Source organism: Amphibalanus amphitrite, unplaced genomic scaffold (assembly GCF_019059575.1).
Source record: "Amphibalanus amphitrite isolate SeventyFive unplaced genomic scaffold, NRLGWU_Aamphi_draft 000555F_arrow, whole genome shotgun sequence".
NCBI classification, from domain to species: domain Eukaryota; kingdom Metazoa; phylum Arthropoda; class Thecostraca; order Balanomorpha; family Balanidae; genus Amphibalanus; species Amphibalanus amphitrite.
Window position 1 is genome coordinate 62767 of NW_024882049.1, and position 21386 is coordinate 84152.

Genomic DNA, 21386 nt, shown 5'->3' on the forward strand with positions numbered 1-21386 from the left:
AGGACCGGTCAGCGCTCCTGACTGGGCGGCGACGGCAGGGCGTGCCTCGTCAGACCGCTCCTTCAGCGGGCAGGCGGACGCGGAGGGTGACCTGGCCTGACCCCGGATCCAGCGCATTGACTGACCTTCCCAGGCCGGTGCCTGGGCGCGCCTCTGCAACCACTCCTTAGAGACCCGTCCAACGTCTTCGTGGATAGGTATTCCGCTAACAGAAAGCACATTGCAGGTATGGCGCGTCCAACTCACCTCCCGATCGGCTCTAGGCGTTACTGCGGACTGAGGCCATCTTGTTGACCGAAACTGTTTGGATGCTTCTTAAAATCAAACTATCCATCATTGTGCTGCCTGCACTCCATCCCCAACCCCGTGCACGAAGAGCGACACTAATATCCTTCTCCGTGCAAAGAACGAAAGGCAGTCGTTCCTTGCACGGCAGCGGCAGCGGCAGCGGCAGCGGTAACCAAGGCAACTGGCCACGAGTAAGTCTGACACATGTGAGCGCGCAGTCAGCATGAACACAGGGAACCACTGCTGATTGCTGACAGGCCCAGTCATGGAGGCTGCAGAGTGAGTTCGGCGGTGGTCGTCAGAACTGAACACCCAGCGAGTGGTCTCTTACATCCGATGACGTCAACGTCACGGGAGACTCTGATTGGTCAGTCAGATGACATGGTCAGCAGGGAGCGACTGGTGTGGGGTCGTATGTCCAGGTCACGTGCACTTAGAGCAGCAGCATGACCTCATCGGTGTAGGTATCCGGGTATCCACCGCATGTAATCCAAATGAGAGGATTCGATTACATTAGTGCCACCCGTCTACATAGACGAGTAGTTGAAACCTATGCACTCAAGACCCAACTTACTATACAGAAAACCGGTCTCAAACGCCAAAACGACATTTCAGGAGTCATGTTTCGCGCCGAATGGAACACTTGAAACGTATGGATCGTCAGTAAAATCAAGGAAATCTCAATTTTCAGTGAATGTATTACTGGACAATGGACATACATGTTCCCCCGTCCATTAATGCTTGTATCCAATGTCTGAGATATCTTTGAATTGGAAAGTGTACCCTGGGCTGGTGCCATCCATTCCCTTACCCATCAGACAGGAATACAGTGGTACCCATGTTTGGCGTTTTTGCTCCATTATTAGAGATAGCGTTGACGATTTCTGGCTCACATATCAGTGTTGGAAAGTGTTTGGTGACATAGTTACTGACATTTGATCATGTCAGATTGTCGGGCCACCCGCAACGATATTGAAACACTGAAACGACGAAGTGGTGAGATCTTTACAGCACTGCTCGGTCAACATGACTAGTTCGAGCCGAGACAACTGGTTGCAACATATTGACCGCTTATTGCGGAGCCAGCAACGAGTTACGAAGGATTGGCGACAGAAGCTCAGAGCAAATTTTGCACGGAGGGTCAATCATTCCAAAAGCAGCGCAGACCAGCCATACATGTTAGGTCAGATACCAATTTAACCGTGAGTTTCACGATGCATTTCTCATTCCCTGACAGCTTCCGACAGGCGCCGGCATCCACTCTCGATCCCGAAACAAATGACCCAGTCACGCACGTGGCATGGATCGACAAAAACAAAACCTTCCCGATGAAAAACAAGGCGCAAGACCATTACAGAGCGCCACAGGCTCAGAGCTGAACACCCGGTTGAGAGAGACTGTCACGTTGAGCTAAATCGGTCACTGTTCTCTTCGCGGCCCGAGGCTGTTTTTGGTGTGGATTGTTTTCGTTCCACTCCAGCGGGCAAACGGTCGGTGCTGCCGCCATTTGCTTGGCTCTGTCACCATCTGTTGCCTTGGGGGAGACCGGAAGGCGCAGACGATCACCGTGAAGCAGCAGCAGAGAGTGGGATCTGTTGTGATAAGGAGTCCCGGGATGAGAACCTCTGAGTGAAGTCGGTCGGGCGCTCTTACAAGAACCAGGAACGCTGCGAGTCTCGGCCGGGCCAGGGAAATGTAGAAGACGACATGTGTCTGGGGGAGGGAGAGGAATGTGCGTGCTGCTGTGAGCCCTCTGCCAGAAGGGGAGGTACCGCATGCGGCGGCGACTGATGTCTAGCTACGCCATGGCACCGGGCCGTGACAACAGAACGACGCCCGTGCGCAGTTCGCAGAAATGACGCAGCGGACTTGGCTGGCGTTCAAAGGAGCGCGTGAGGCCGGGGCTAACATTAATTAAGAGATGCTCGCAGAACTATTGCCAGAGTCTCAGATGGGCGCAGAACAGGACAGAAAGAGGTTAAGGAGACAGAAGATGGTGTTTGCAAAGAAACATTTATGTCGTCACCCCATAAGTAAGAGGGGCGTTAGTGTCTGGAGAGGAAATTAATGGCGAAACTAGAGCACAATGTTTCGTAGCAAACATGTCAGGTAACGCTAGCCAATATTTGAGGTTGAAGGAGTCACCTGCACTTATTTCTAGAGATATAAGCAAATAGATGTCAATCGGATACCAACTTTTTGGTGTACCGATACCAAACCGATACCAGCTCGGTATTTGGTATTGCAATCCTAATGTGTTTGGTATTTTGTTGGTATCATGAACCCTCGCTTATGTTTAAAAGGCTAAGAAATCGGTAGAAGGTTGGTATTTTCCTCATGTTCCTAAGTTGGTTTGGTTTCGGTATTTCTCCACGGTTTTTGGTTGGTATTTGGTTTGGTATCGGTATTCCGATTTTCCGTAATTGACATCACTATAAGCAAACATAAGGTACCAGTGAAAGGGCATGACAAAATTATTTAACTAAAAAATAAGCCAAAATACAGCTGAATGCCAGAAACTGGCATTTTCATTTGGAAGGCTTCAATAATTATCAGTCAACTTGGCGTACCACAATCGAGTCAAGACCTTGCGATTTTTTCATGCATAGCGCACCGCCCGGGTCGCTGACCTGGCACGCACACCGGCTGTCAAAACTGACCAGTCACTTGGTAAATGGAGGGGGGAGGCAGTGGACGGTGTGGGACCTCTCCCCCCCCCAGCTGACACAAGAGCCGGCCACTTTGGTGTCGATGACGTAAAAGGTACCAGACGGCGCCGGCCGCTGTGTTCTCCAATACAGGGGCTAGATGGGGTCAGGTGGGGTCAGGTGGTGTCAGCGAGGGCCCCAGGGGTTAGGTCCGCTTACGCAGAGTTCAATGAGGGGATAGGCGTTATGCAAGGAAGATTGATTGGGTTATGAAAATATTAGGGTTTGAAAGATGTCTTTAACGGGACCTTTCAATAAAAAAAAACATCATTTGACTCTGATTGACAAGCCTTACATATTTTATTTCATTTTTTTTCTTTTTTGCTCACTTGATGGCTTGACTATGAGTCAATTCAGCAAACGCATGCCGAATTTACATCGGGATAATAGTTAGCAATGCAAGTTACATTATGTACATATATAATCTGGATCAACGACCTTATTTCGCAAGAACCAAGTTGCAATGTTCTACTTCATAAATGCTTTGAGTATTGTGCAACGCTTCCTCTTATCCTTCCCTTTCCAAAATCAATAAGCTTACGCAGGTTTTGCAAGAGCTCTGTTCTCGCCTCTTGCACCATGGAGTAATAAATGAAACCGTTGCCCGCAATCAAATTACTGATCACTGTCAAACTACTCGGATCACTGTTGGAGAGATTGACCAATAAACAATCAAGTATTGTTGAGAGCAGGCGCCGGGCAGTGTTTACAGTGGACATACCAGGCTACTTAGCCTTACAACTTTGCCGAGCTGCATACATACATATACACCGCCGTATACACTAACACAGACGGAGAGGGACACTGGCTGGAGACTGGAGAGACACTGCAGGCGCCGGGATCATGGGGCAGTCCTCAAACCAGACGTACTCAACTGGGACCAGACGTCCTCAGCCGGAACCAGACTTCTCAAACTAGACGTTCTCAAATGAGAGCAGACGTCCTCAACTGGGATCAGACTTTGACGTGAGATCATACTATAAACTGAAAACAAACGTCCCTGGGTGAGACCAGGGTATTATCAACTATTGTTGGCGACCTCAGCTCAGTCGAGGCTTGTTCTTGCCGCTCAGTCGAGGCTTGTTCTTAAGTAAGTAACGAATGTCCTCGAGCGAGGGAAAACTTTCAAGTTGAGGGATGAGGGTCTCTGAATAAATTTTTAGGTTGCCATCAGATAAGGAAATATCGTAATACGAGCGAATGCACTAAACGCAACAGAGGACGTTCTCATCAACAAGAAGTGTTTCACCCTCCAAACGGAAGTAATTCGCTCCTCTTGTCCCCCGCCATGAGGAGATAATGGTTTTAGTCACCAATTGACGAGGATCAAAAGAATGAACATAAATTGTTTCTCTTGCTTGAAAAGACGTCGTAAACCAGCTGGCTGGCGACAAAAAAGAGCTAAATCAATTGCTCTTAACGACGCTAGCGACTAAATTTGAACTTTGCCAGGAATGTATGAGTCTTGATACGGAAATGTCAACCCAATCTCAAGCTGCGTTGCTTGTTTAAACTTAACGCAGGCCAAAGGTTCACATTCACAAAGATATACCATACAGCGCTCAGCCCTCGCAGCTGGTTCACCCTGATTCAAATTCATTCAAATTGGCTGAATCAAATTGGCTACCCAGGATGCCTAAGGGGTGTGTCACCATGGGGTTCTTCAAACAAGAGCAAAGCGAACCTTATACGTCACATGTCACTCGGCGTCACCCCGCTCATGGCGAGTGCACGTGACCGGGTCATGTGACGTGCCAGTCAGCTGTGCACAGTGCAGTCCGTGCACAGTGCACAGCAGGCGTGCACCGTGCACGCGGGACCGCCAGTGGCTCACCCTGGAGGCGCTCGAAGGCTGCTAGCCAGCCGCCACGGCTGAACCTTACACGGATCGCCTGACAGCCGATTTGTGAGCGAAATTCCGACGAGAGAGCACGAGATCACACCACACGTTCACACGATGTGAACTGATCACCGATCAGTGATCTGAGAAGTAGACGTTATTCATTCCGTCACTGAGAGCCGTAGCTGCGGAATACGCCGCTGTATATGTAAATGCATCGACCTCCGAATGTCAAACACATGCGATAATTCATGAAATTCCGATGAGATCAGCTCAATCTCTATGCGTCACCATTTATATCCAGCGTACTCTCACACACATCTGCCCTGACGTCTGACGAGTTTCAAGAAATGCTGCCTCCTTCTCCGACATCCAGTATGTGCCGTGAGGGCCAAGGGATTTATAACGCCCGCTCCACGCGAGGTGTAATTTTATTGCATGCATTACCTCCGCAACATCCGGTCGCATAGGAAGACGCTCACAGCTAGCCCACGACTCCCCAAGTGAGCTCACTCGCGAGTTGTATGTGGTCGGCCGGCGGCGGCAGCGCGCGCACGCATCCGCCGCGTCGGACCGACCCTGGGCTGGCGAGCGGCCCGCCTTCGCCGGCCCAGCGTCACGTGGCCCGGGCGGCGCCGGTGTTATGTGCAGCTAGTGGGCCGCCACCCGAAAACCGGCATTTTGCCGAAAAACGGAGGTTCCGTTCGGTTTTTCCGCCACCGCGATTCAACCACGGCCGGGCGGCGGGCGGCGGCAAGCAGCTCTCACAACGGAGGCGACCGACCATAAAGGAACGGCGCCCGCCCGGTTCGCTGGCCTCGCTCACTCGCACAGAAGCCGCCCTAAGAAGATCCAAACACTTGACAAGGCTAACCCCTGCTGCGTTTGGCACTCACCGGTTGAGCGTGATGGCGACCATGTTGAAGAGCGACGCCGCAACATTTCCGTAGAAGAAGAAGGGGAAGATGCGACACGCTGTCTCCCCCAGCATCCAGCTCTCTGTTATGTACCTGCGGGGTGGGGGAGGGGAAAGACGTCTTAATCTCGTGAAGATTTACCTCATGTACGTACAGTTAATTTATCTTGTTGTTGTGGCAGCTATGGAGGTTTACGTCACGTAACCTGACTCGCTCACATGCCACGAGGTATTTGGGCAATTTATGCATGCCGCAGCAAGGCAATCTTGTGGCGTCTTTCTAATTTTATTGTTTAACGCCATCACGCTAGAATGAATAAAGCGGTGGTCGCTGGAGGTCGCGGCGATGTGGGGTTGGCGGTCGTTGGAGGTCGCGGCGATGTGGGGTTGGCGGCCGCTTGTTTGGGACCCTCCCTTCGGAATACCTCCCTACATCCGGCACGCCGCTGCCGGCGGTATCTGGCTTGCGATCCGCGCAGGGAGGACTGAAGGAGCAAGTTGATGTCCTGTGTCCTGAAACTCGCTAAACAATACCTCCTCAGCTTTGGGCTCCGAGTGCAAGTGAGCGCGCAATAAATCGGGAGACTGAACAAAACATCGTTACAAAGCCACAAACAAGTTTTTAGCGCCACCTCTATATCTAGTGCTGTGAGTCAAGCAGACAGGTAAACATCGTACAAGCAAACCGGCTGTGGTGTCAACATACTTCACCCCGCATGTATACTTAGGGCAGAAAACCAAAACGTGGCCGCAAAAACTTTGACAAATGTCGCACAACTTACCGGAAAACGGAAACATTTTCGCCCCATTCGGGTTATGTATGGTTACCGCGGTTATCCAGAGTTTGCTTGAGAATGTGCAAAAACTACATATGCAATTTAAAATTGCATATCACGATATAAGCATTTTGCGTGAGACAGCGATACAATCTGGGTCTGACACCGCCCCCTTTTCGACCCCCCCGCCCTCCCCCGGTGACGTGACGCCGACGTGACGCAGGACGTGACGCATCTGAACGCATCATCGGCATCATCGGCGGAACTGCGGTCGGAATATCTGACCAGCATGGGGTCTAGCCAGGCGACGGGACTGACAAGGTTCTGGGAAGTCGCGCTAATTCGCTGCAGGCGTTCAGTGATCAGTTCAGCGAATATTTAACGGAGGAGCAGGACCATGAAGTGAGAGGGCGAATGATAAACAGCAAGAGAGCAAGCATGGTCGAAGATAGCGACGGGCTATAGGGGAAGGCAGAGCCAAAAATAATTGCATAAAGTAAGAGAGAGAGAGAGAGAGAGAGAGAGAGAGAGAGAGAGAGAGAGAGAGAGAGAGAGAGAGGGGGAGGGAGGGAGGGAGGGAGGGAGGGAGAGAGAGAGTAGGGGAAAACGAGAGAAGAAAGAAAGAAAGAAAGAAAGAAAGAAAGAAAGAAAGAAAGAAAGAAAGAAAGAAAGAAAGAAAGAAAGAAAGAAAGAAAGAAAGAAAGAAAGAAAGAAAGAAAGAAAGAAAGACAAAAATGTAGAGATCGAAAGTTCAGGAAGATGTTGCTCCACTTTAAATATAAAAAACTTAATCGAAAGGATGAAGATCCGAAGGAACTTCACCAAAAATCGTCGATGAAGTCCACTCAGGGTGTGACAAATGGAGATCAGTATATTCTGCCAACGCATACAACGGGAATGTGACACGTCATCACGCATCGATTGCGTTTCGACACGCATCAACGCACATCCCACGAGCTCACCGCGCGTGGCTGATCGAAGGCCGGCGGCGTCGCGTGTGCCCTCTGACCCTGCGCGCTGACCCCTGACCTCGCGCTGACCCCTTACCGGCCGGCCACTCACCTGGAGGCTGTGAGCGGTAGGTTTATGGAGCAGAACAGCAGGTCCGAGAGACACAGGCTCACTACGAACGCAGTGGTGGCGTGAACCCGCAGTTTGATGGAGCGAGACAGCGCGATGATGGTGATCAAGTTGCCTGAGAAGGAGATGTCACGTCAGTGGTGCACGAGATGTTGGAAGGCGCGGGCAGAGGTTGGTGTCAGCAGTAGGTACACCGTACAGGAGCTCATGAATAATTGGTGGCCAGTGTTTTATCTCGAAGGAAGAGTGATGTCGCAGCTTTCGAAAAGCTTTTGAGTCAGTCAATATATCTTGCATTTGCATTCATTTACATGTGTAAGGAACGGACCAGTCACTGTGTCTTTGACTAAGAGATAGCTAGTCGAAAGCTGCAACATGACCGGCGATTTCCTATTGGTATGCACGAACAGCAGTACTGATGGGTAATGAGATTTATATCTAGCCACAAATGTAAATCAACTAGCAAACAAATGATTTTAATAACCAAAACAAGCGTCAAGCACCGCAACACAACACAAATGCCTGCTAAGACTCTTAAAGCAACGAATGGCGACATTAAAAGTCGATAAAAGTAGCTACAGTAGCAACTCTTCTCGTTCGCGTGTCACGATGACTTGTAAAAGGTCATAAATAAACGGCATGTCGCTGACACAGCACCTGTAGCTCATGTATGTGAAGGAAGGACACCGCTATGCGTGGGCCGACAAGGTGACATTACGGACACCAGTATAGCGACATAGACACCCCGCACTGGGTCAAGGGCACCTATTGCAGACGAGAATAATGCATGCATCGCAGGCGACAGTTCCGCCAAGCGAGATCTATTCTGCATCACATCAGCACATCAGATCAGACTTTGACGTGCGATTTGACAGCCGAAGCGGAACGGATCGAGATGTGAACCGCTCTTCAAACGGACACGCGCTCGACAGCGATCTACTCGACAAAAAGCGACCGGGACGTCCGACAAAGGAGGGCGAGGAGACGCCGCCATGGGTCAGAGTTGAGGACGGCCAATTATCCTTGAGCACCGGGACCGACAGACGGCGGTCACATTGGCCCAAAGTCGCCTCCTTCCGCTCTCAGGGATGGACGGAATGGAAGTGGTAGTTTAGAGACAGTTCAACGTTACAACGGCCAACACGCAACTGGATACATGAATTTGAGCTCGCCCAAATTATTTTGAAAGGACTGCTCCTGTAGCTCACGCGAATTTCCGGACAAATATGACCAAATATGAATAGATATGAAAAAGAAGTACAGTAAACAGTCTCGAGTGATGTTAAATTCAGCATTCAGATCTGTATACAATTACTGGAAAATTGATATCAGACCCCGATCCGAACATAAAGTTAATGAAATTATCATACCAAGATGCACATTTATAGCACTGGAGCGACATTTAGCTCTAGCATACTCCCACAGAGTGATAGAGCCTCCTAGCGACCGTTCTGAGAACGGTGACCGGGCCGTTTCCACCAGCCACGAGATCGTTTGTGGAAGGCATGTGTAAACTGTCCCTGACAGCGGCGCGACGGCCGCTGGCGAACAGGAATGAGTTTATCCCAGCTCGGGATGTGAGTCACTTCTGGCAGAGACAGGAAAAAAAAACTGAAAAAAACGGGAGCTGGCGAGGACGAGAGGTTCGGATCAGGTCTATCGTCCGGTGGGAGGGTGCTTCTGGATCCCGTTGGTATCACTTCGTTATCAGCAAACACTCGCGTTGATCGGTCAAACCACGGTGTCCCCAGTGAACTCGACAAACTTCGCGCCTCGTCCGCCGGACAGCAAGGCCTTCATCACGACAGACGTTGACCTTATCACGGGCGCATCCTCAGCGGGCAGATGATACAGATGTTCAGCAGATGTTGCAGCGGATGTGTTCCGGCGGCTTCTTGACAATGCTCGGAGGAAGGAGACCCTGTTGTGATACGCGACACGGGACAAATGCGCAGCATTACGGCTCGTGTGTCAGTGTTTTTGCATCCGCTGTTGCTGGGGGCTGGAGGTGGTCGAGGTCGTTCTTCTAAGAGACGAGCGTCGGTGGCCAAGCTGTATGCATTCGCCATTCATCGTGGATGACGTCAACACTTCGATGTACCTGACGATGCATTATCTAACCCACGAAACCGCGTGTCCTTCTTTGTACGCTCTTCTGCCCGAATCTTCTCTGGTGATCTTGCTGTGGACATTCACAAAAACCGAACAATAAACTTCAATGTTGATAACATCCTATCATATGCTATATCCAGCCGCCCTTCTATCCTTCCTTCCATTCAATTTCATTTTATGCATCCTCTTCCCGCCCACGCTCAACATTTCAGCCAATCTGACCAAAACCCTCCGAGCCTCCAGGCGACTGAGGGCCTGTTCTCTCTTCTGGCAGCGAGGTGGCCGCCACCTGTGTTTGTGCGAACGCCCGCGGTGTTCTGTAGCTCAGCTCTGAGGGCCCATCCTGTGCCCGACGACCACCGGAGCGCAGTGGCGGCTGCTGCCGGTCTGTTGATCAAACACGCGCTCCAAGATCTCCGCCTAGCCCACCCGGGTCCTAGAGATCTCGGGTAAACCTTGGCCCGCGTGTCCGGCTGCGAAAGAGCCGGCCAGTCAAGACCGCAAGGACGAATTAAGTCACCACTCACCATTGCACTGTCTGCTCCCGAAAGCGGACGGGAAAAGCTGAAGATGTTTAACTAGCTCTGCAAGACTGTGATAAGATTCATAGGACTTGTGATGTTGACCGAGGGGATGTCAAGCTAAAGTCGTGATCTTCCAACGTATATCCAAAATGATGTTGTGCTTGGTATATCAATCAAAGCTTATCGAAAAAGATGCATTGCAAAAAAAAACACAACTTAACCCTATTCCTGGCGGGGGGGGCCTCAGGAGCCCCCCCCCCTGAGGTTTTTTGGTTATTTCTCCCAAACGCGTTGAGCTAGGAAGCTCAAATTTTCTGACTTTTCCTAAAAGGCTTCAACGCAACATGTCTGCAAATTTTGAGTTGATCTGACCTCAGGTCAGGTCACCAGAGGCGGTTTGGTGACCCTACCTCAGAAAAGTTTGCAATCACGCCAGAGCTAGAGTTTTTGACCGATCAATTTCTTCTCTTCAGGCTTTAGTTAGGGTACCAGTATGTGCAATTTTTATATCTCGGAATTTTGATATCGGTGACCTAAGGTCAGGTCAGTTTCGCGACCTCCCCATTATAAGTCAATGGGGGAAAAATCAACTCCCTGTTTTTACCACTAAAACGGGTCGGAATGGCCCCATATACCATACATGACTTCATATACGATCAACCTTCACTACCTTGAGGTCTGTTTTGCTGTTGGGCAGCTGTGAGGTCATGTGACGTCATCAAAGGTCACCAAAGGTTTTTGGCCAATAACTCCGTACAGGAACAAGATACAGACGCGTGGATGGTCTCATTGTGTTCAGCTCGTCAAGACGCATCGAATGATATACATGATGACCTCGAGGTCACGTGACCTGAGGTCAACCTTTGACCTTGACCTTTCGAGGTCAACATATATATCATTCGATGCGGATTGACGAGAGGATCACGATGATGCCCTTAGTTTGTTCCTATCTTGACTAATTCGAAAGTTATTCGAGAAAAACTCTCTCCATATCTAGCGCCGCCATTTTGACTTTTTCGACCCCTGTGACGTCATCTTTGACCTGACCTGAAAATGACCTTAGTAAAAATTGTAGACCTTGTCCATGCGTATCCGATGCCGTTTACCGCTTGTCGCTATCTTGCTTCGTTCTCGAGATCTCAGGGGGGGGGGGCCGAATCGGCCCCCCCCCCCCGCCAGTTTCTTGTCCCGGCGGAGCCCGCCAGGAATAGGGTTAAATTTGAAGCAGTGCAACGATTTTGGGCAAATCACTCCTAATTCGTAAGGAAGCTGATCTGAGTCGGTCGCAGATACTTTTAGCAATTATAGTCACATATCCGTTCTCTTCTTTCTCCTCTGAGTTCTCCCCAACATCACATCCCCCTAGTGAACCTAGTGGGACGTTATTTGTGGGAAGCTGCCATGACAGGCTTTATTGACAGCCCACTACAAACATCCACCGAAAACTAACCTTCATTGCTGAAATGCTCATCAGTTTATACCCCTCACGGCATGTGACCAAAACATCATCCAAAGCGAGTTGGCAACAATATGTGGGTTTGACGCATCTCATTCTTGAAGGACGTCCTCTCACAGGATAATCGATAAAGTTGTGCTCGGGTAATGCATCAACTGACAGCAGTATACCGCTAGCCTGTTTGGCAACTTCAGCACTCAGCAGCTCACGATCTTGAGAGGATTTATGAATGAAAGAAGTATGAAACGCTTGAGATGTACGTCACTCACGCTGATCCGATAATTGCCTACAGCTGCATTTTCTGCACACATCCGAAAACTTAAGTCGTCCCGAAATCAGCTCTTCGTGACTTCTCGCCTTGTCGGTAGGGGGATACGGCGCGGGGGAGCCAAACGGAAGGACACAGGGACTGCCGCTCCGCCCGGGGCAGGGACCGTTTAATGCGTCCCATCAGTGCACCCCATAACCCGCCAAGTGGCACATTACGTAAAGTGGTAGTTATGGCTGGTCCCGGAACCGGTTCAGGCTGGCATTTGACGACCCCTCCTCAGACAAAAGGCGAGGGCATCGGGTCACAACAGAAGGCGTTTGATTCAGTTTCGAATGGACGATGTGGTGCTCCAACGGGAAACTCCGACAGTGTCAATGATAACTAGTCTCAGACGACAGTTAAACGGCCCAAACCATCCCCCAGACCCCCCGGAGTGAAAGAAAAATCACAACACATTGATTAATGGACCCAAAACAAGGATTGACACCCCGCCTTTTAAAGCTAGGCTCCTGACGCTAGAAACAATTATGAGTCAGCACCGCTGATGAATGAACCATCGCCGGCAGATGATGAAAGTGATAGCGTCCGAACCAAAGTCCATAACCAGTAGGCGCGCCAGTGGTTGCGTGAGAACTCATCAATCTTGGGCGGTGCGGTGACATGACACCTGGGGCCCAGCCCGGCACGCGTCCAAATGAACAGACCCCTCAGCGACGATTTACGAGCAGCGCGCGCAACTCACCGGCAATGCCGACAACGATGAAGATGATGCAGGCCACTGCGGCGAAGATGGTGGCGCCGCGGGGGTAGTGGATGATGCGGTCCTCCGCCTCCGTCGCGTTCGCCACGTCCATCACCAGCTCTGGGCCAACGTCCTCCACGTCCGCCATGACTTCTACGTCACGCTGGTGACTGTTCGCGTGACGAACGCGCGCTGCCTTTGTCCCCGCCGCGCCGCGACTGCCGCTGCTGCGTCACCTTTGTCCCGTGGCAACCGGGAGTGACTCGCCTGAAAGACAATGCATCGTTAGGCGCTGTCGGCGTCATGCGCAAGAAAGGACGTCGGTAATTGCTTTGATAGAGGGTGGATGGGGTGAGAATGAAGGGAAGAGATTGGGAACACCAACTGAAGGATATACGATGCCATAGGGACCACACAGGCATGAGAACGATGTAACATGAGAACCAGGCAGGTGGGATAACAAGACAATCTAACGGACCGACAGAGCAGCAGTCAACAGCGAACACGATACAAAAACAAATACAAGAGGTGCAAATAACTCCAGACAGCACGGGAAAATGGCTCATCGCACTCCAGCAAGATCAATGTTTTTACAGGCACGGATCGTATCGAAGCCGGAAAGGTTGGGTCAATGACTTGTCACCACGGATCAGACCACTAGCGGAGCCGCCCAGGGTAGATGACTGTCTGAAAGTGTGTGTCACCCGCCGCGGCAAACAGGAAATTGGCCTGATGTGTTGAATCACTGCCGGCCTGTGTAGCGCGGCGCCTGTCGACCGCCCTGTGTTTGTCTGACACCAGCTCTGTGCGTGTCGTGTATGCTCCAGGCATAGTCCGCTTCAGAGCGTTTGGTTCGACAAACAGCCGCTTCAGAGTTGATGCGACAAGTGGGCAATGTGACCACCCAACGGGCGCGCTGGCGATCGCAAACATCTTCGTACGAGCTCCGGGGGTGAAAATGGCTTCGATATGTGACTGGTGCATGACATCACGGGTGAGACCTCTGGCTATCTGGCGTCACGTCTGCGCCATGTCACGCAGCGTCCCCGTTCCGACCGCGAGGGGTCAACGATGAGGTCATGCCCTAGCATCATAGAGATTCAGCACCACCTCCAGACGCTCACTGCGTGCTGCAGCCACCCCTCGCGTGCATGGGTCTCCACGGTAGACCGCCCCTCTCAGCCGCTGGACTCATGACAGTCACCAGAACTTAGTGCGTCGGTACCAAGAAGGAACGTGTGCTGGTCTTTGCCGCGACTGTTTACTTCAGCCAGGCCAGAGATCATCCAAGCGACGATTCCAGTCACTCAGGCGGAACCTTAGCCGGCACCATCAGACCCAAAATGTCGTCGTTTTGTCCTCAGAACGTCGCTGTTATGCCTGAGAATGCCGTCGTTAGGTCGTACCACCGTCGGCGCATGGTGCGTCTCCCGGTCCGGCGGAGGTCGGAAGGTGGCGCCGGCCTATTGACCTTCGGTGGAAAGACGTCAGACGGGACCACCCCGCGGCGATGCTGCCGGCAGGGCCGCGCCCATAATGGGAAGGGCGGAGAACGCACCCGGTCTGATGTCATAGCGAGACTTGCAGTGAACATAAGCACTCGCATGTCGTATATTTACTACAGCGTCGACAGCTAATGGTGTCCGTGAGTCGTCAGACATTGCGGCAACTCATTCACGAGACAAATTGAAGTGCGCGATCTCATGAAGAGAAGAATCATGCTACCGTAACTTAAGATGAGTGATGTCCTGGCACCTTCTTGGAGGACGTAAACGGGTCTACGGTCATATTCAGCAAAGACCGTCCATGAATAACACACCTCCCTTGACTCTGTGACTTGCTCTGTACTCTGTACAAAACTTCAAGGCGACAGGGGCTGCCTCGTGGATCCAATCCAGGATCAAACCGAACCAATTAATGATGCATAAATGCCAGTGACTGAAATGCAAATGCGTAGCAATGACAGCAACTAAAACATCTCTAGTAGTTATTACCAGGTACACCAGGTATTGTTTAGCTAAGTAGCCAGAAAACAAGTGTAGTTACTTATGCATAAAGTTTCGATTATTTGCATATGCACCTGGCATCTATCTGTCATTCGTGAGGCCTCGTATTTAGAAACAACTGCGCACCATGTTAGCGGCCTTGTGACAACCGTCCGCCAGCCATCACTCCTGGTCCCATGGCTGGCGTCCGTCTGTCACAGGCCGTTATTTTAATGACCCTTGACCGAATGTTCACACGACGTCATGAGCCCCACGACGCCCCCTTCCATCACAATTCGTCAAACCTCAACGTTCAACAAACATCGCACCCGAGCGGCGCCTGGTCAAACAGACACCGTATAGGACAGGGACTGGGATGCATCAAAACAGCATCTGTCGAGGTCACGCCCGGTCTCCGAGAGCCTGGATGGAACGATGAGGCCTGCGTTTCAATCGCCGCGCTGGCCGGCAACGGAGCCGCCGCGCGTGTGTGTCATGCATCTCATCACTCCTACACATTGGATGGGCAACCTGATCACAATGCAGCCCGCAGCGCAACAGCGACAGTTTCGGCGCAGCAGAGACAGCTCCAGCGCGGGACGACACCCGGCACGGCGGCGGCTGTCGCGGAGTGCTGTTCCAAGAATGGGGCGTCGCTGAGGTTGACATCAGTGCACTGACAGGCGACAGCGCGCCTGTGTCGAGGTCCTCCAACACTGAACACGCAGGCGTACATCTCCAGGTGTTGGGATCACCTGTTGTTCAGACAGCAAGCGGCCTGGTGTCTCCTCCCGGAAAATGTTGGGGTGTCGTGTTGGTCAAGCACCTCGCGCTGGGGAACTATCCAGGTGCCGGAGTTTCGTGTCTGTCAGTCATCCACCTGGCGTGTAAAGGCTCCGGGACACGCTAAGTAGACAGAAAGGAGGGGTAACATGACGCATGAAACGATACCCGTCTGATGATACACCTGGCTTGTTCAAAATACAGTAGCATGAGGGACGAGGATGAAAACTGCAGGTTGACGACACCAAGAATGCATTTTAGGTTCTACATAGGCCTGTAAATACTTTTTTCATTTTGTCGAATTCGACATTGATCTAATGCAAACCGGAGAGGTTCGTTCGGGATGCAGCCGAGAAAACTCAAAAGTACAGCTGTTAGCTCGATTTAGAAACATGGGTGATTTTCTTTAGAGATAATTCGAAATGTAGCCCTTTTGACTAAACTCTTAATCCATAGGATCTGTGTACATTTACTCGGCAATAAATATGGGATCTCAAAATCCAAAATACCTAAGTATGTGGTATTCTGAATCGTATAACTATTCTTGTGTCTCTGACAAGACTGTCCAGGCATACATATTTTCTTGCTAACGAATATGTTTCGCACCTTCACAAAGCGCTGAGGGAGGTAAAGGACCACTGAATAATTGTAATAATATGACAGGTTTTATCACTGACCTTGTGCCAGTCCGTTAAACCCGCAGCTCACAGAAAAAGGCCATGGCACGAAGGCGCACAATGGAATTTGAGCCGATTAGATATGACACCGCAACAAGGCACAATGTTTGGCCTATAAAAATTGGATGATAATGTAGTTATAAAAGTTAGCCTTGATGTTTTAAACATATATGCTTGATATGACATTAAAAATGATCAAATCAGCAGCATTGTTCGTTTATGCGAACTAAGAGGAAGGGAAAGTACAATAATAGAAGACAAAGGGTGATGAATAAGAGGAACTAAAAGAAAAGCAAATAAGCAAAAAGGATTACCACAATAAGAGGATGTCATCCAGCCTTTTGCAACATGGATACCAGGAACAATGGAGATCAAATCTGCATGGGTGAAACAGTTATTGCTATTTCCCTGTGTCTGTTGCACATGTTGCAATATATTCATCAAATAACGACAAAGAGGTTCGTTGAAGCTGATAGGTATCTAATTCGAAAATTGTCCACGCTCTCGTCTCTCCCAAAGGGATCCATCCACCCCTCTCCAACTCACAAAGGAAGGATGAGCGGAGCCTACCCGTGACAAGCTTTTGTCATCACCCAGCACAACAACGGAAGGGTCTGCCCCGCTCTGGGGAGGGCCCAGGCTACGGACTTCCTCGGGGAGGGGAAGGCGTGATGTCAGCAGAGGTGAGAAAGACCACACAGACGTCGCGATCTCGATGACCACATCCTGTCTGGTAGGGTGTGTCATTTTGGGCACTTTTTTCGCAAAACATGGTGCTCCACTGATTTTATCGTGCCCCAGACACGTAGAAACCGTGTGACATTTTTTATTTCCCCCAAATATTAACACCCATGCGGCGCCGACCGCCGACACTTTGGCCTATCTCTCAGCATTAGCGACCTCAGCGCCACTAGCGGCAATGTTTTGAACTAACACGCCCGCTATGCTTTGTGAGCTTACGATCATCATTAAATGCATTTTACCGAAATGACGCCTTGCTGTTGGCTTGTCTGGCACTCAGAATGTTGGTGAAAATGTGATGTTATGCATCTTAAAGCAGGAAATAGTTCTGTGTTAATGTATATTGCATAGTACTACCCCCGATCCCCGTCCTGGTCTGACGGGATACGTACGAGCGCATGTTTATAGTGCCTGCTATTAGGTGTCACATGTTTTTTTTTTTTGTAGCGTCGTTCACTGCATAGACCCCGGGGAACAGGGGGGGGGGCAGTGGGGGCGCTTGCCCCCCCCCTCCAACTTGAGAGCCGAGTGGGCGCCGCCCCCTCAACATTGATGCAACGATGAAGGATCTCTGCTCACTTTTATGGACCTACATGTCTGTTTTTATATAAACATCAGCACGAGGTATTTCTCTTGCATGTGAAGTGAATGGTTTCTGTTGACTCGGCATCGATTTAAGAACACCTGCTATTATCATCCCACTTTGATTTTATCTGAACTTGATCATAACTTTGGTAGGTCAGATTTTATACTGGACTATTTTGGTTCCGGATGGTATTTGATTTGGCGTGATGAGAACATTATGACGTACAACGGTGGTAAAGTCGTTGATTGATACAGGTTTACTCGCTCCGGTGGGAGGCAGTAGCGGCGGAACACCTTCAATTAAGTGGAGGGGGGGGGGGCATGGCGACTTTTGGTCCCATTCTTTCCATGCAACGCCCATAGGGCTAATTTTAAAATGCCCAAATCAGAGGGGGCACGGTGCCCCGGTGCCCTCCCCGTTCCGCCGCCTATGGTGGGAGGGCGGCGTGTGGGACTCAGAAGGAGACTAATGGTTTGTGTTGTGCCTTTGGTAGGACCCTCAGTATCACCGATGCAGGGCCTTCAGAGCCTCCAATTAGGGGCCTTTAGAGGCACTGGTGTGGGGTCCTCACATACGCCCGTGTGGCCCCTCAGAGACACTGGTGTGGGTCCGTTACATGTGGGTGTGTGGCCCTTAGAGCTGCTGGTGCGAACCCTTTAAAAGTCGGCAGGGGGCCCTCAACGACCGGGGAGGGGGACCTCAGACCGGCAAGGGGCCCACAGAGGCCGGCGGCATCTTCAGAAGCCCTGTGGGGTCCTTAGATACCGACAAGGTACTCTGAGACGCTAGTGCGGCCCTCAGTCTCTGATGTAGGGCCCTCAGAGTTGCAGGTAGGTGGCCGTCAGATATGCTTTTGCCGAACCCTCACAGGCGCAGGTGTGGGTACCTCAGAGCCACCAATGTAGGGTTGCATAAATGGTGTGGCACTGGCTTGGGGGACCCTCAGTGGTGTCCTTATGGGCCCTTAGAACCACTGGTGTGGGTCTCTCAGAGGTGCTGGTTGTGAACCCTCAGAGGCCCTGCTGAGGGCCCTCACGGTCTCCGTTATGGGATCCTCAGAAGCCGGCGTAGACCCTGACGGAGATCTTAGTGTGGCTACTTAGGGGCTCATGAGGTGCTCTTACGAGACCTGTGAGGTCTTTCTCAGCTGAAATATAGTCAGCGTGGACCCTCAGAGGTCAGTTGGTACCGCAGGGGTCTTTATGGCCGGGTGGGCTCTCAGAAGCACCAGTGAGGGCCCTCAGTCTCACAGTCGTCGTAATGGGGCCGTCTGAGACATTGGTGTGAGGCCATTACTGATTACAGGTTGGCGTAAGGCCCTAGATATGGCCCCTCTTGGGCCGGCAAGGACTCTCAGAGGCACGCTAGCGGCCATAAGAGGCCGGTAAAGGGCCCTCAGAGGCCGCCAGTAGCCTTCAGAAGCCGGCGTGTAACCCTCATGGACAATTTAGTGAGGCTTCTTTGGACTCACGAGGTGCTGTTACGAGCCCTATTCTTTCTGAATCGAAATATGGCCAGCATAGACCCTGAGCGGTAAACTGGTGCCACAGAGCCCCTCCGACCCGAGGGGTCCTCTGAATGCGATAGGGGGGGGGGACTAGATGGCACGTGCCTCCTGGGACCCCCTGACTACGCTACTATTTCATATGCGTCATGTCAGGTATTTTGGGCTTGCACCCCAACTTGAAGAATGTTCCTGGGCCCCTGTGACAATATATTGTATTCATTATAGGTATTCGTCATTAGCTTGCACTCTCTGCAATCTGCCCATACTATTATTTGTCCCTAGACGCGCTTACAGAAAGCAGGGATAAACCCATACAGTCAACGGCCTGTTAGTTTAGCAAACAGCCGCCAGGGGCGCTAGGGTCGCCTATGTTGTGAGATAGGGCAAACTTCTCTCGCTCGGCGCCGCCTGGGGGTTAAAATTTGCGGGAAATTAACAATGCCACGCCCTTTCCACATGAGTGGAGCACAATAAAATCGATGGAGCACCTTGCATTGCGATTAGTGACACACCCTACTGTCTGGGCCTCCGACCTCCCAGCAGCTCTGATGTAATCGGATGGCCCCGATGGGTCCTTTGATCGGACCGTTTCGGCACTTTAGAACCATTTGTACGGGGAGCATAACAGAGGAACCTCCGACAGGAGAATCCATTTCAGTGGATATCTCTACTGATCATCTCAGGCAAATGCCTCGAAATTCCGGCTAGAGTATCACCTGACATGTTTTGAAAGGCAGACATGCTTTTCGGGATAACTTGATATCTTGGACGGCTAGCTTGATCTCACGCTGTAAAACTTATGCAGAAGAAACGACACAAATATCAACGTCAGCAACATTCTTTTGTGAAAATCTAGCATGGGTGGTTATTGGCATTTACGCAGCATAATAGGTACATCAGTTGCACATCAAAGCTCCAAAGTCCGCAGTACATCAGATCCATCGTTTCCTGTCACATCTCATCTGATATTCGTCTGTCATTCCGCCTGTCCTGCCTGTCATCTCGCCTGTCCTGTCTGTCATGCTGACTGTTCGCATCTAACCCACCGCACTCCTCCAGTGGGCAACCGAATATACTGTGCGATAGGACTGTTGAGTGTTGGATGGCAGAAGATGATGTCACCACGCTTCCTTCTAAGACGCACAGGAGAATGGGGAGGGGAGATATGCTCACTGATGATCTGGAGAAGTCTAAATAGTAGGTATCTCTGAGGCAGACCACCCGGCAGATAAACGCCTTGCAGCCTGTTTACCAGCGGACCATCAAAAGGCATACAACTATTGTGCATTAAAATCTGGTAGACGTTACGAAATTAGTTGGGATAGGAGTTCATAGCATGGAGCTCGAAGGGTTGGGATTTTTGAAAGAACTGGAAGACGCGTGAGGGATGGAAGCTTCATACAATCTACAACGTTTGACCGTATTCAGGCCAAATTGCGACGGCCAAAGCACGGAGATGATAATGACAAGTTCTGTGCATTTTCTTTGATGGATGAACCTTTTGTAGTTATTAACCCTTGCAAGCCACATACGACCAAAACTTTGGTCATCTTAGTTCAATAATCTCAACCATATCACATTGGACTTGTGATAAATAACGGCCCGTAGCACCAGTCGAGGTGCGATGAGTCTTCAGGTCGATGTCCTCTCTACCCCAGACTCGGCGCAGCAGCGAGGTCTATCGACTGGTCCTCGGACCCCGGTGTCTGTCCGATGTCATCCACACATAAACACTCATCAGCGGGTGTCGCCGAAGACATGTCATGCGCTCGCTGGTCCGCTGTTCAGTCTGGACGAGAGTTACTGCACGACCGAAACGGGCACACGGAGAAGACGGATGGCTCAGGAAGGACGTTGACCCCACGACAGGACCATACTGTCCTGAAGGCGGAACAGACGGAACAGGAAGGGCTGATATGATTGGGAGTAAAAGGAGAGCGGATGTGAAGGGGGCGCAGAGGATGCAAACTGCTCGTCGCTAAGACACAAAAAAAGAGGGCATCACTAATCGCATTTGCAGGCCTGACGTGCACAAGAGAGTAGCATATGATTGCAAAGCTGTACGTACAAACAAACATCGTTTTCCTGGACAGCAAGACGCTTTTCATCTTCGTGCAATTGGCGTTTTGTCCGTGTAACACATGGCTAATTTTACATCATCCGTAAGTCAACATTGAGGTATGTTCGCGCCAGTTTTGAGTCACTGTCATCATTCCAGCCTTGCTATCCTTGCTGACCTGGTATTTGGTCCCTAGTTATTTTTAACAAATCGTCATCTTTCCGGCTTTGCAATGCTACTGCCTGCTGAATCAACACCCTGGACGCTATCAAGTAACTATAAGCATCCAAAACATGGACACATCACTGTGGTAGCTGCCATGACCATTGGTGACT

At 50.8% G+C, this 21386-nt stretch overlaps 1 protein-coding gene across 1 annotated transcript in view; it reads right to left on the minus strand.

Annotated features, from left to right (window-relative positions):
• The window catches only part of LOC122393819 (protein trapped in endoderm-1-like), a 61979-nt gene that overhangs the window by 24294 nt on the left and 16299 nt on the right, over positions 1 to 21386 (minus strand). The window contains exons 2-4 of the mRNA XM_043390219.1: positions 12714 to 12980; positions 7591 to 7723; positions 5733 to 5846 (exon numbers count right to left, since the gene is read on the minus strand). Coding sequence (XP_043246154.1) covers positions 5733 to 5846; positions 7591 to 7723; positions 12714 to 12861 — 395 coding nt within the window. The 5' untranslated portion in view covers positions 12862 to 12980. The remainder of the gene's footprint in view (positions 1 to 5732; positions 5847 to 7590; positions 7724 to 12713; positions 12981 to 21386) is intronic.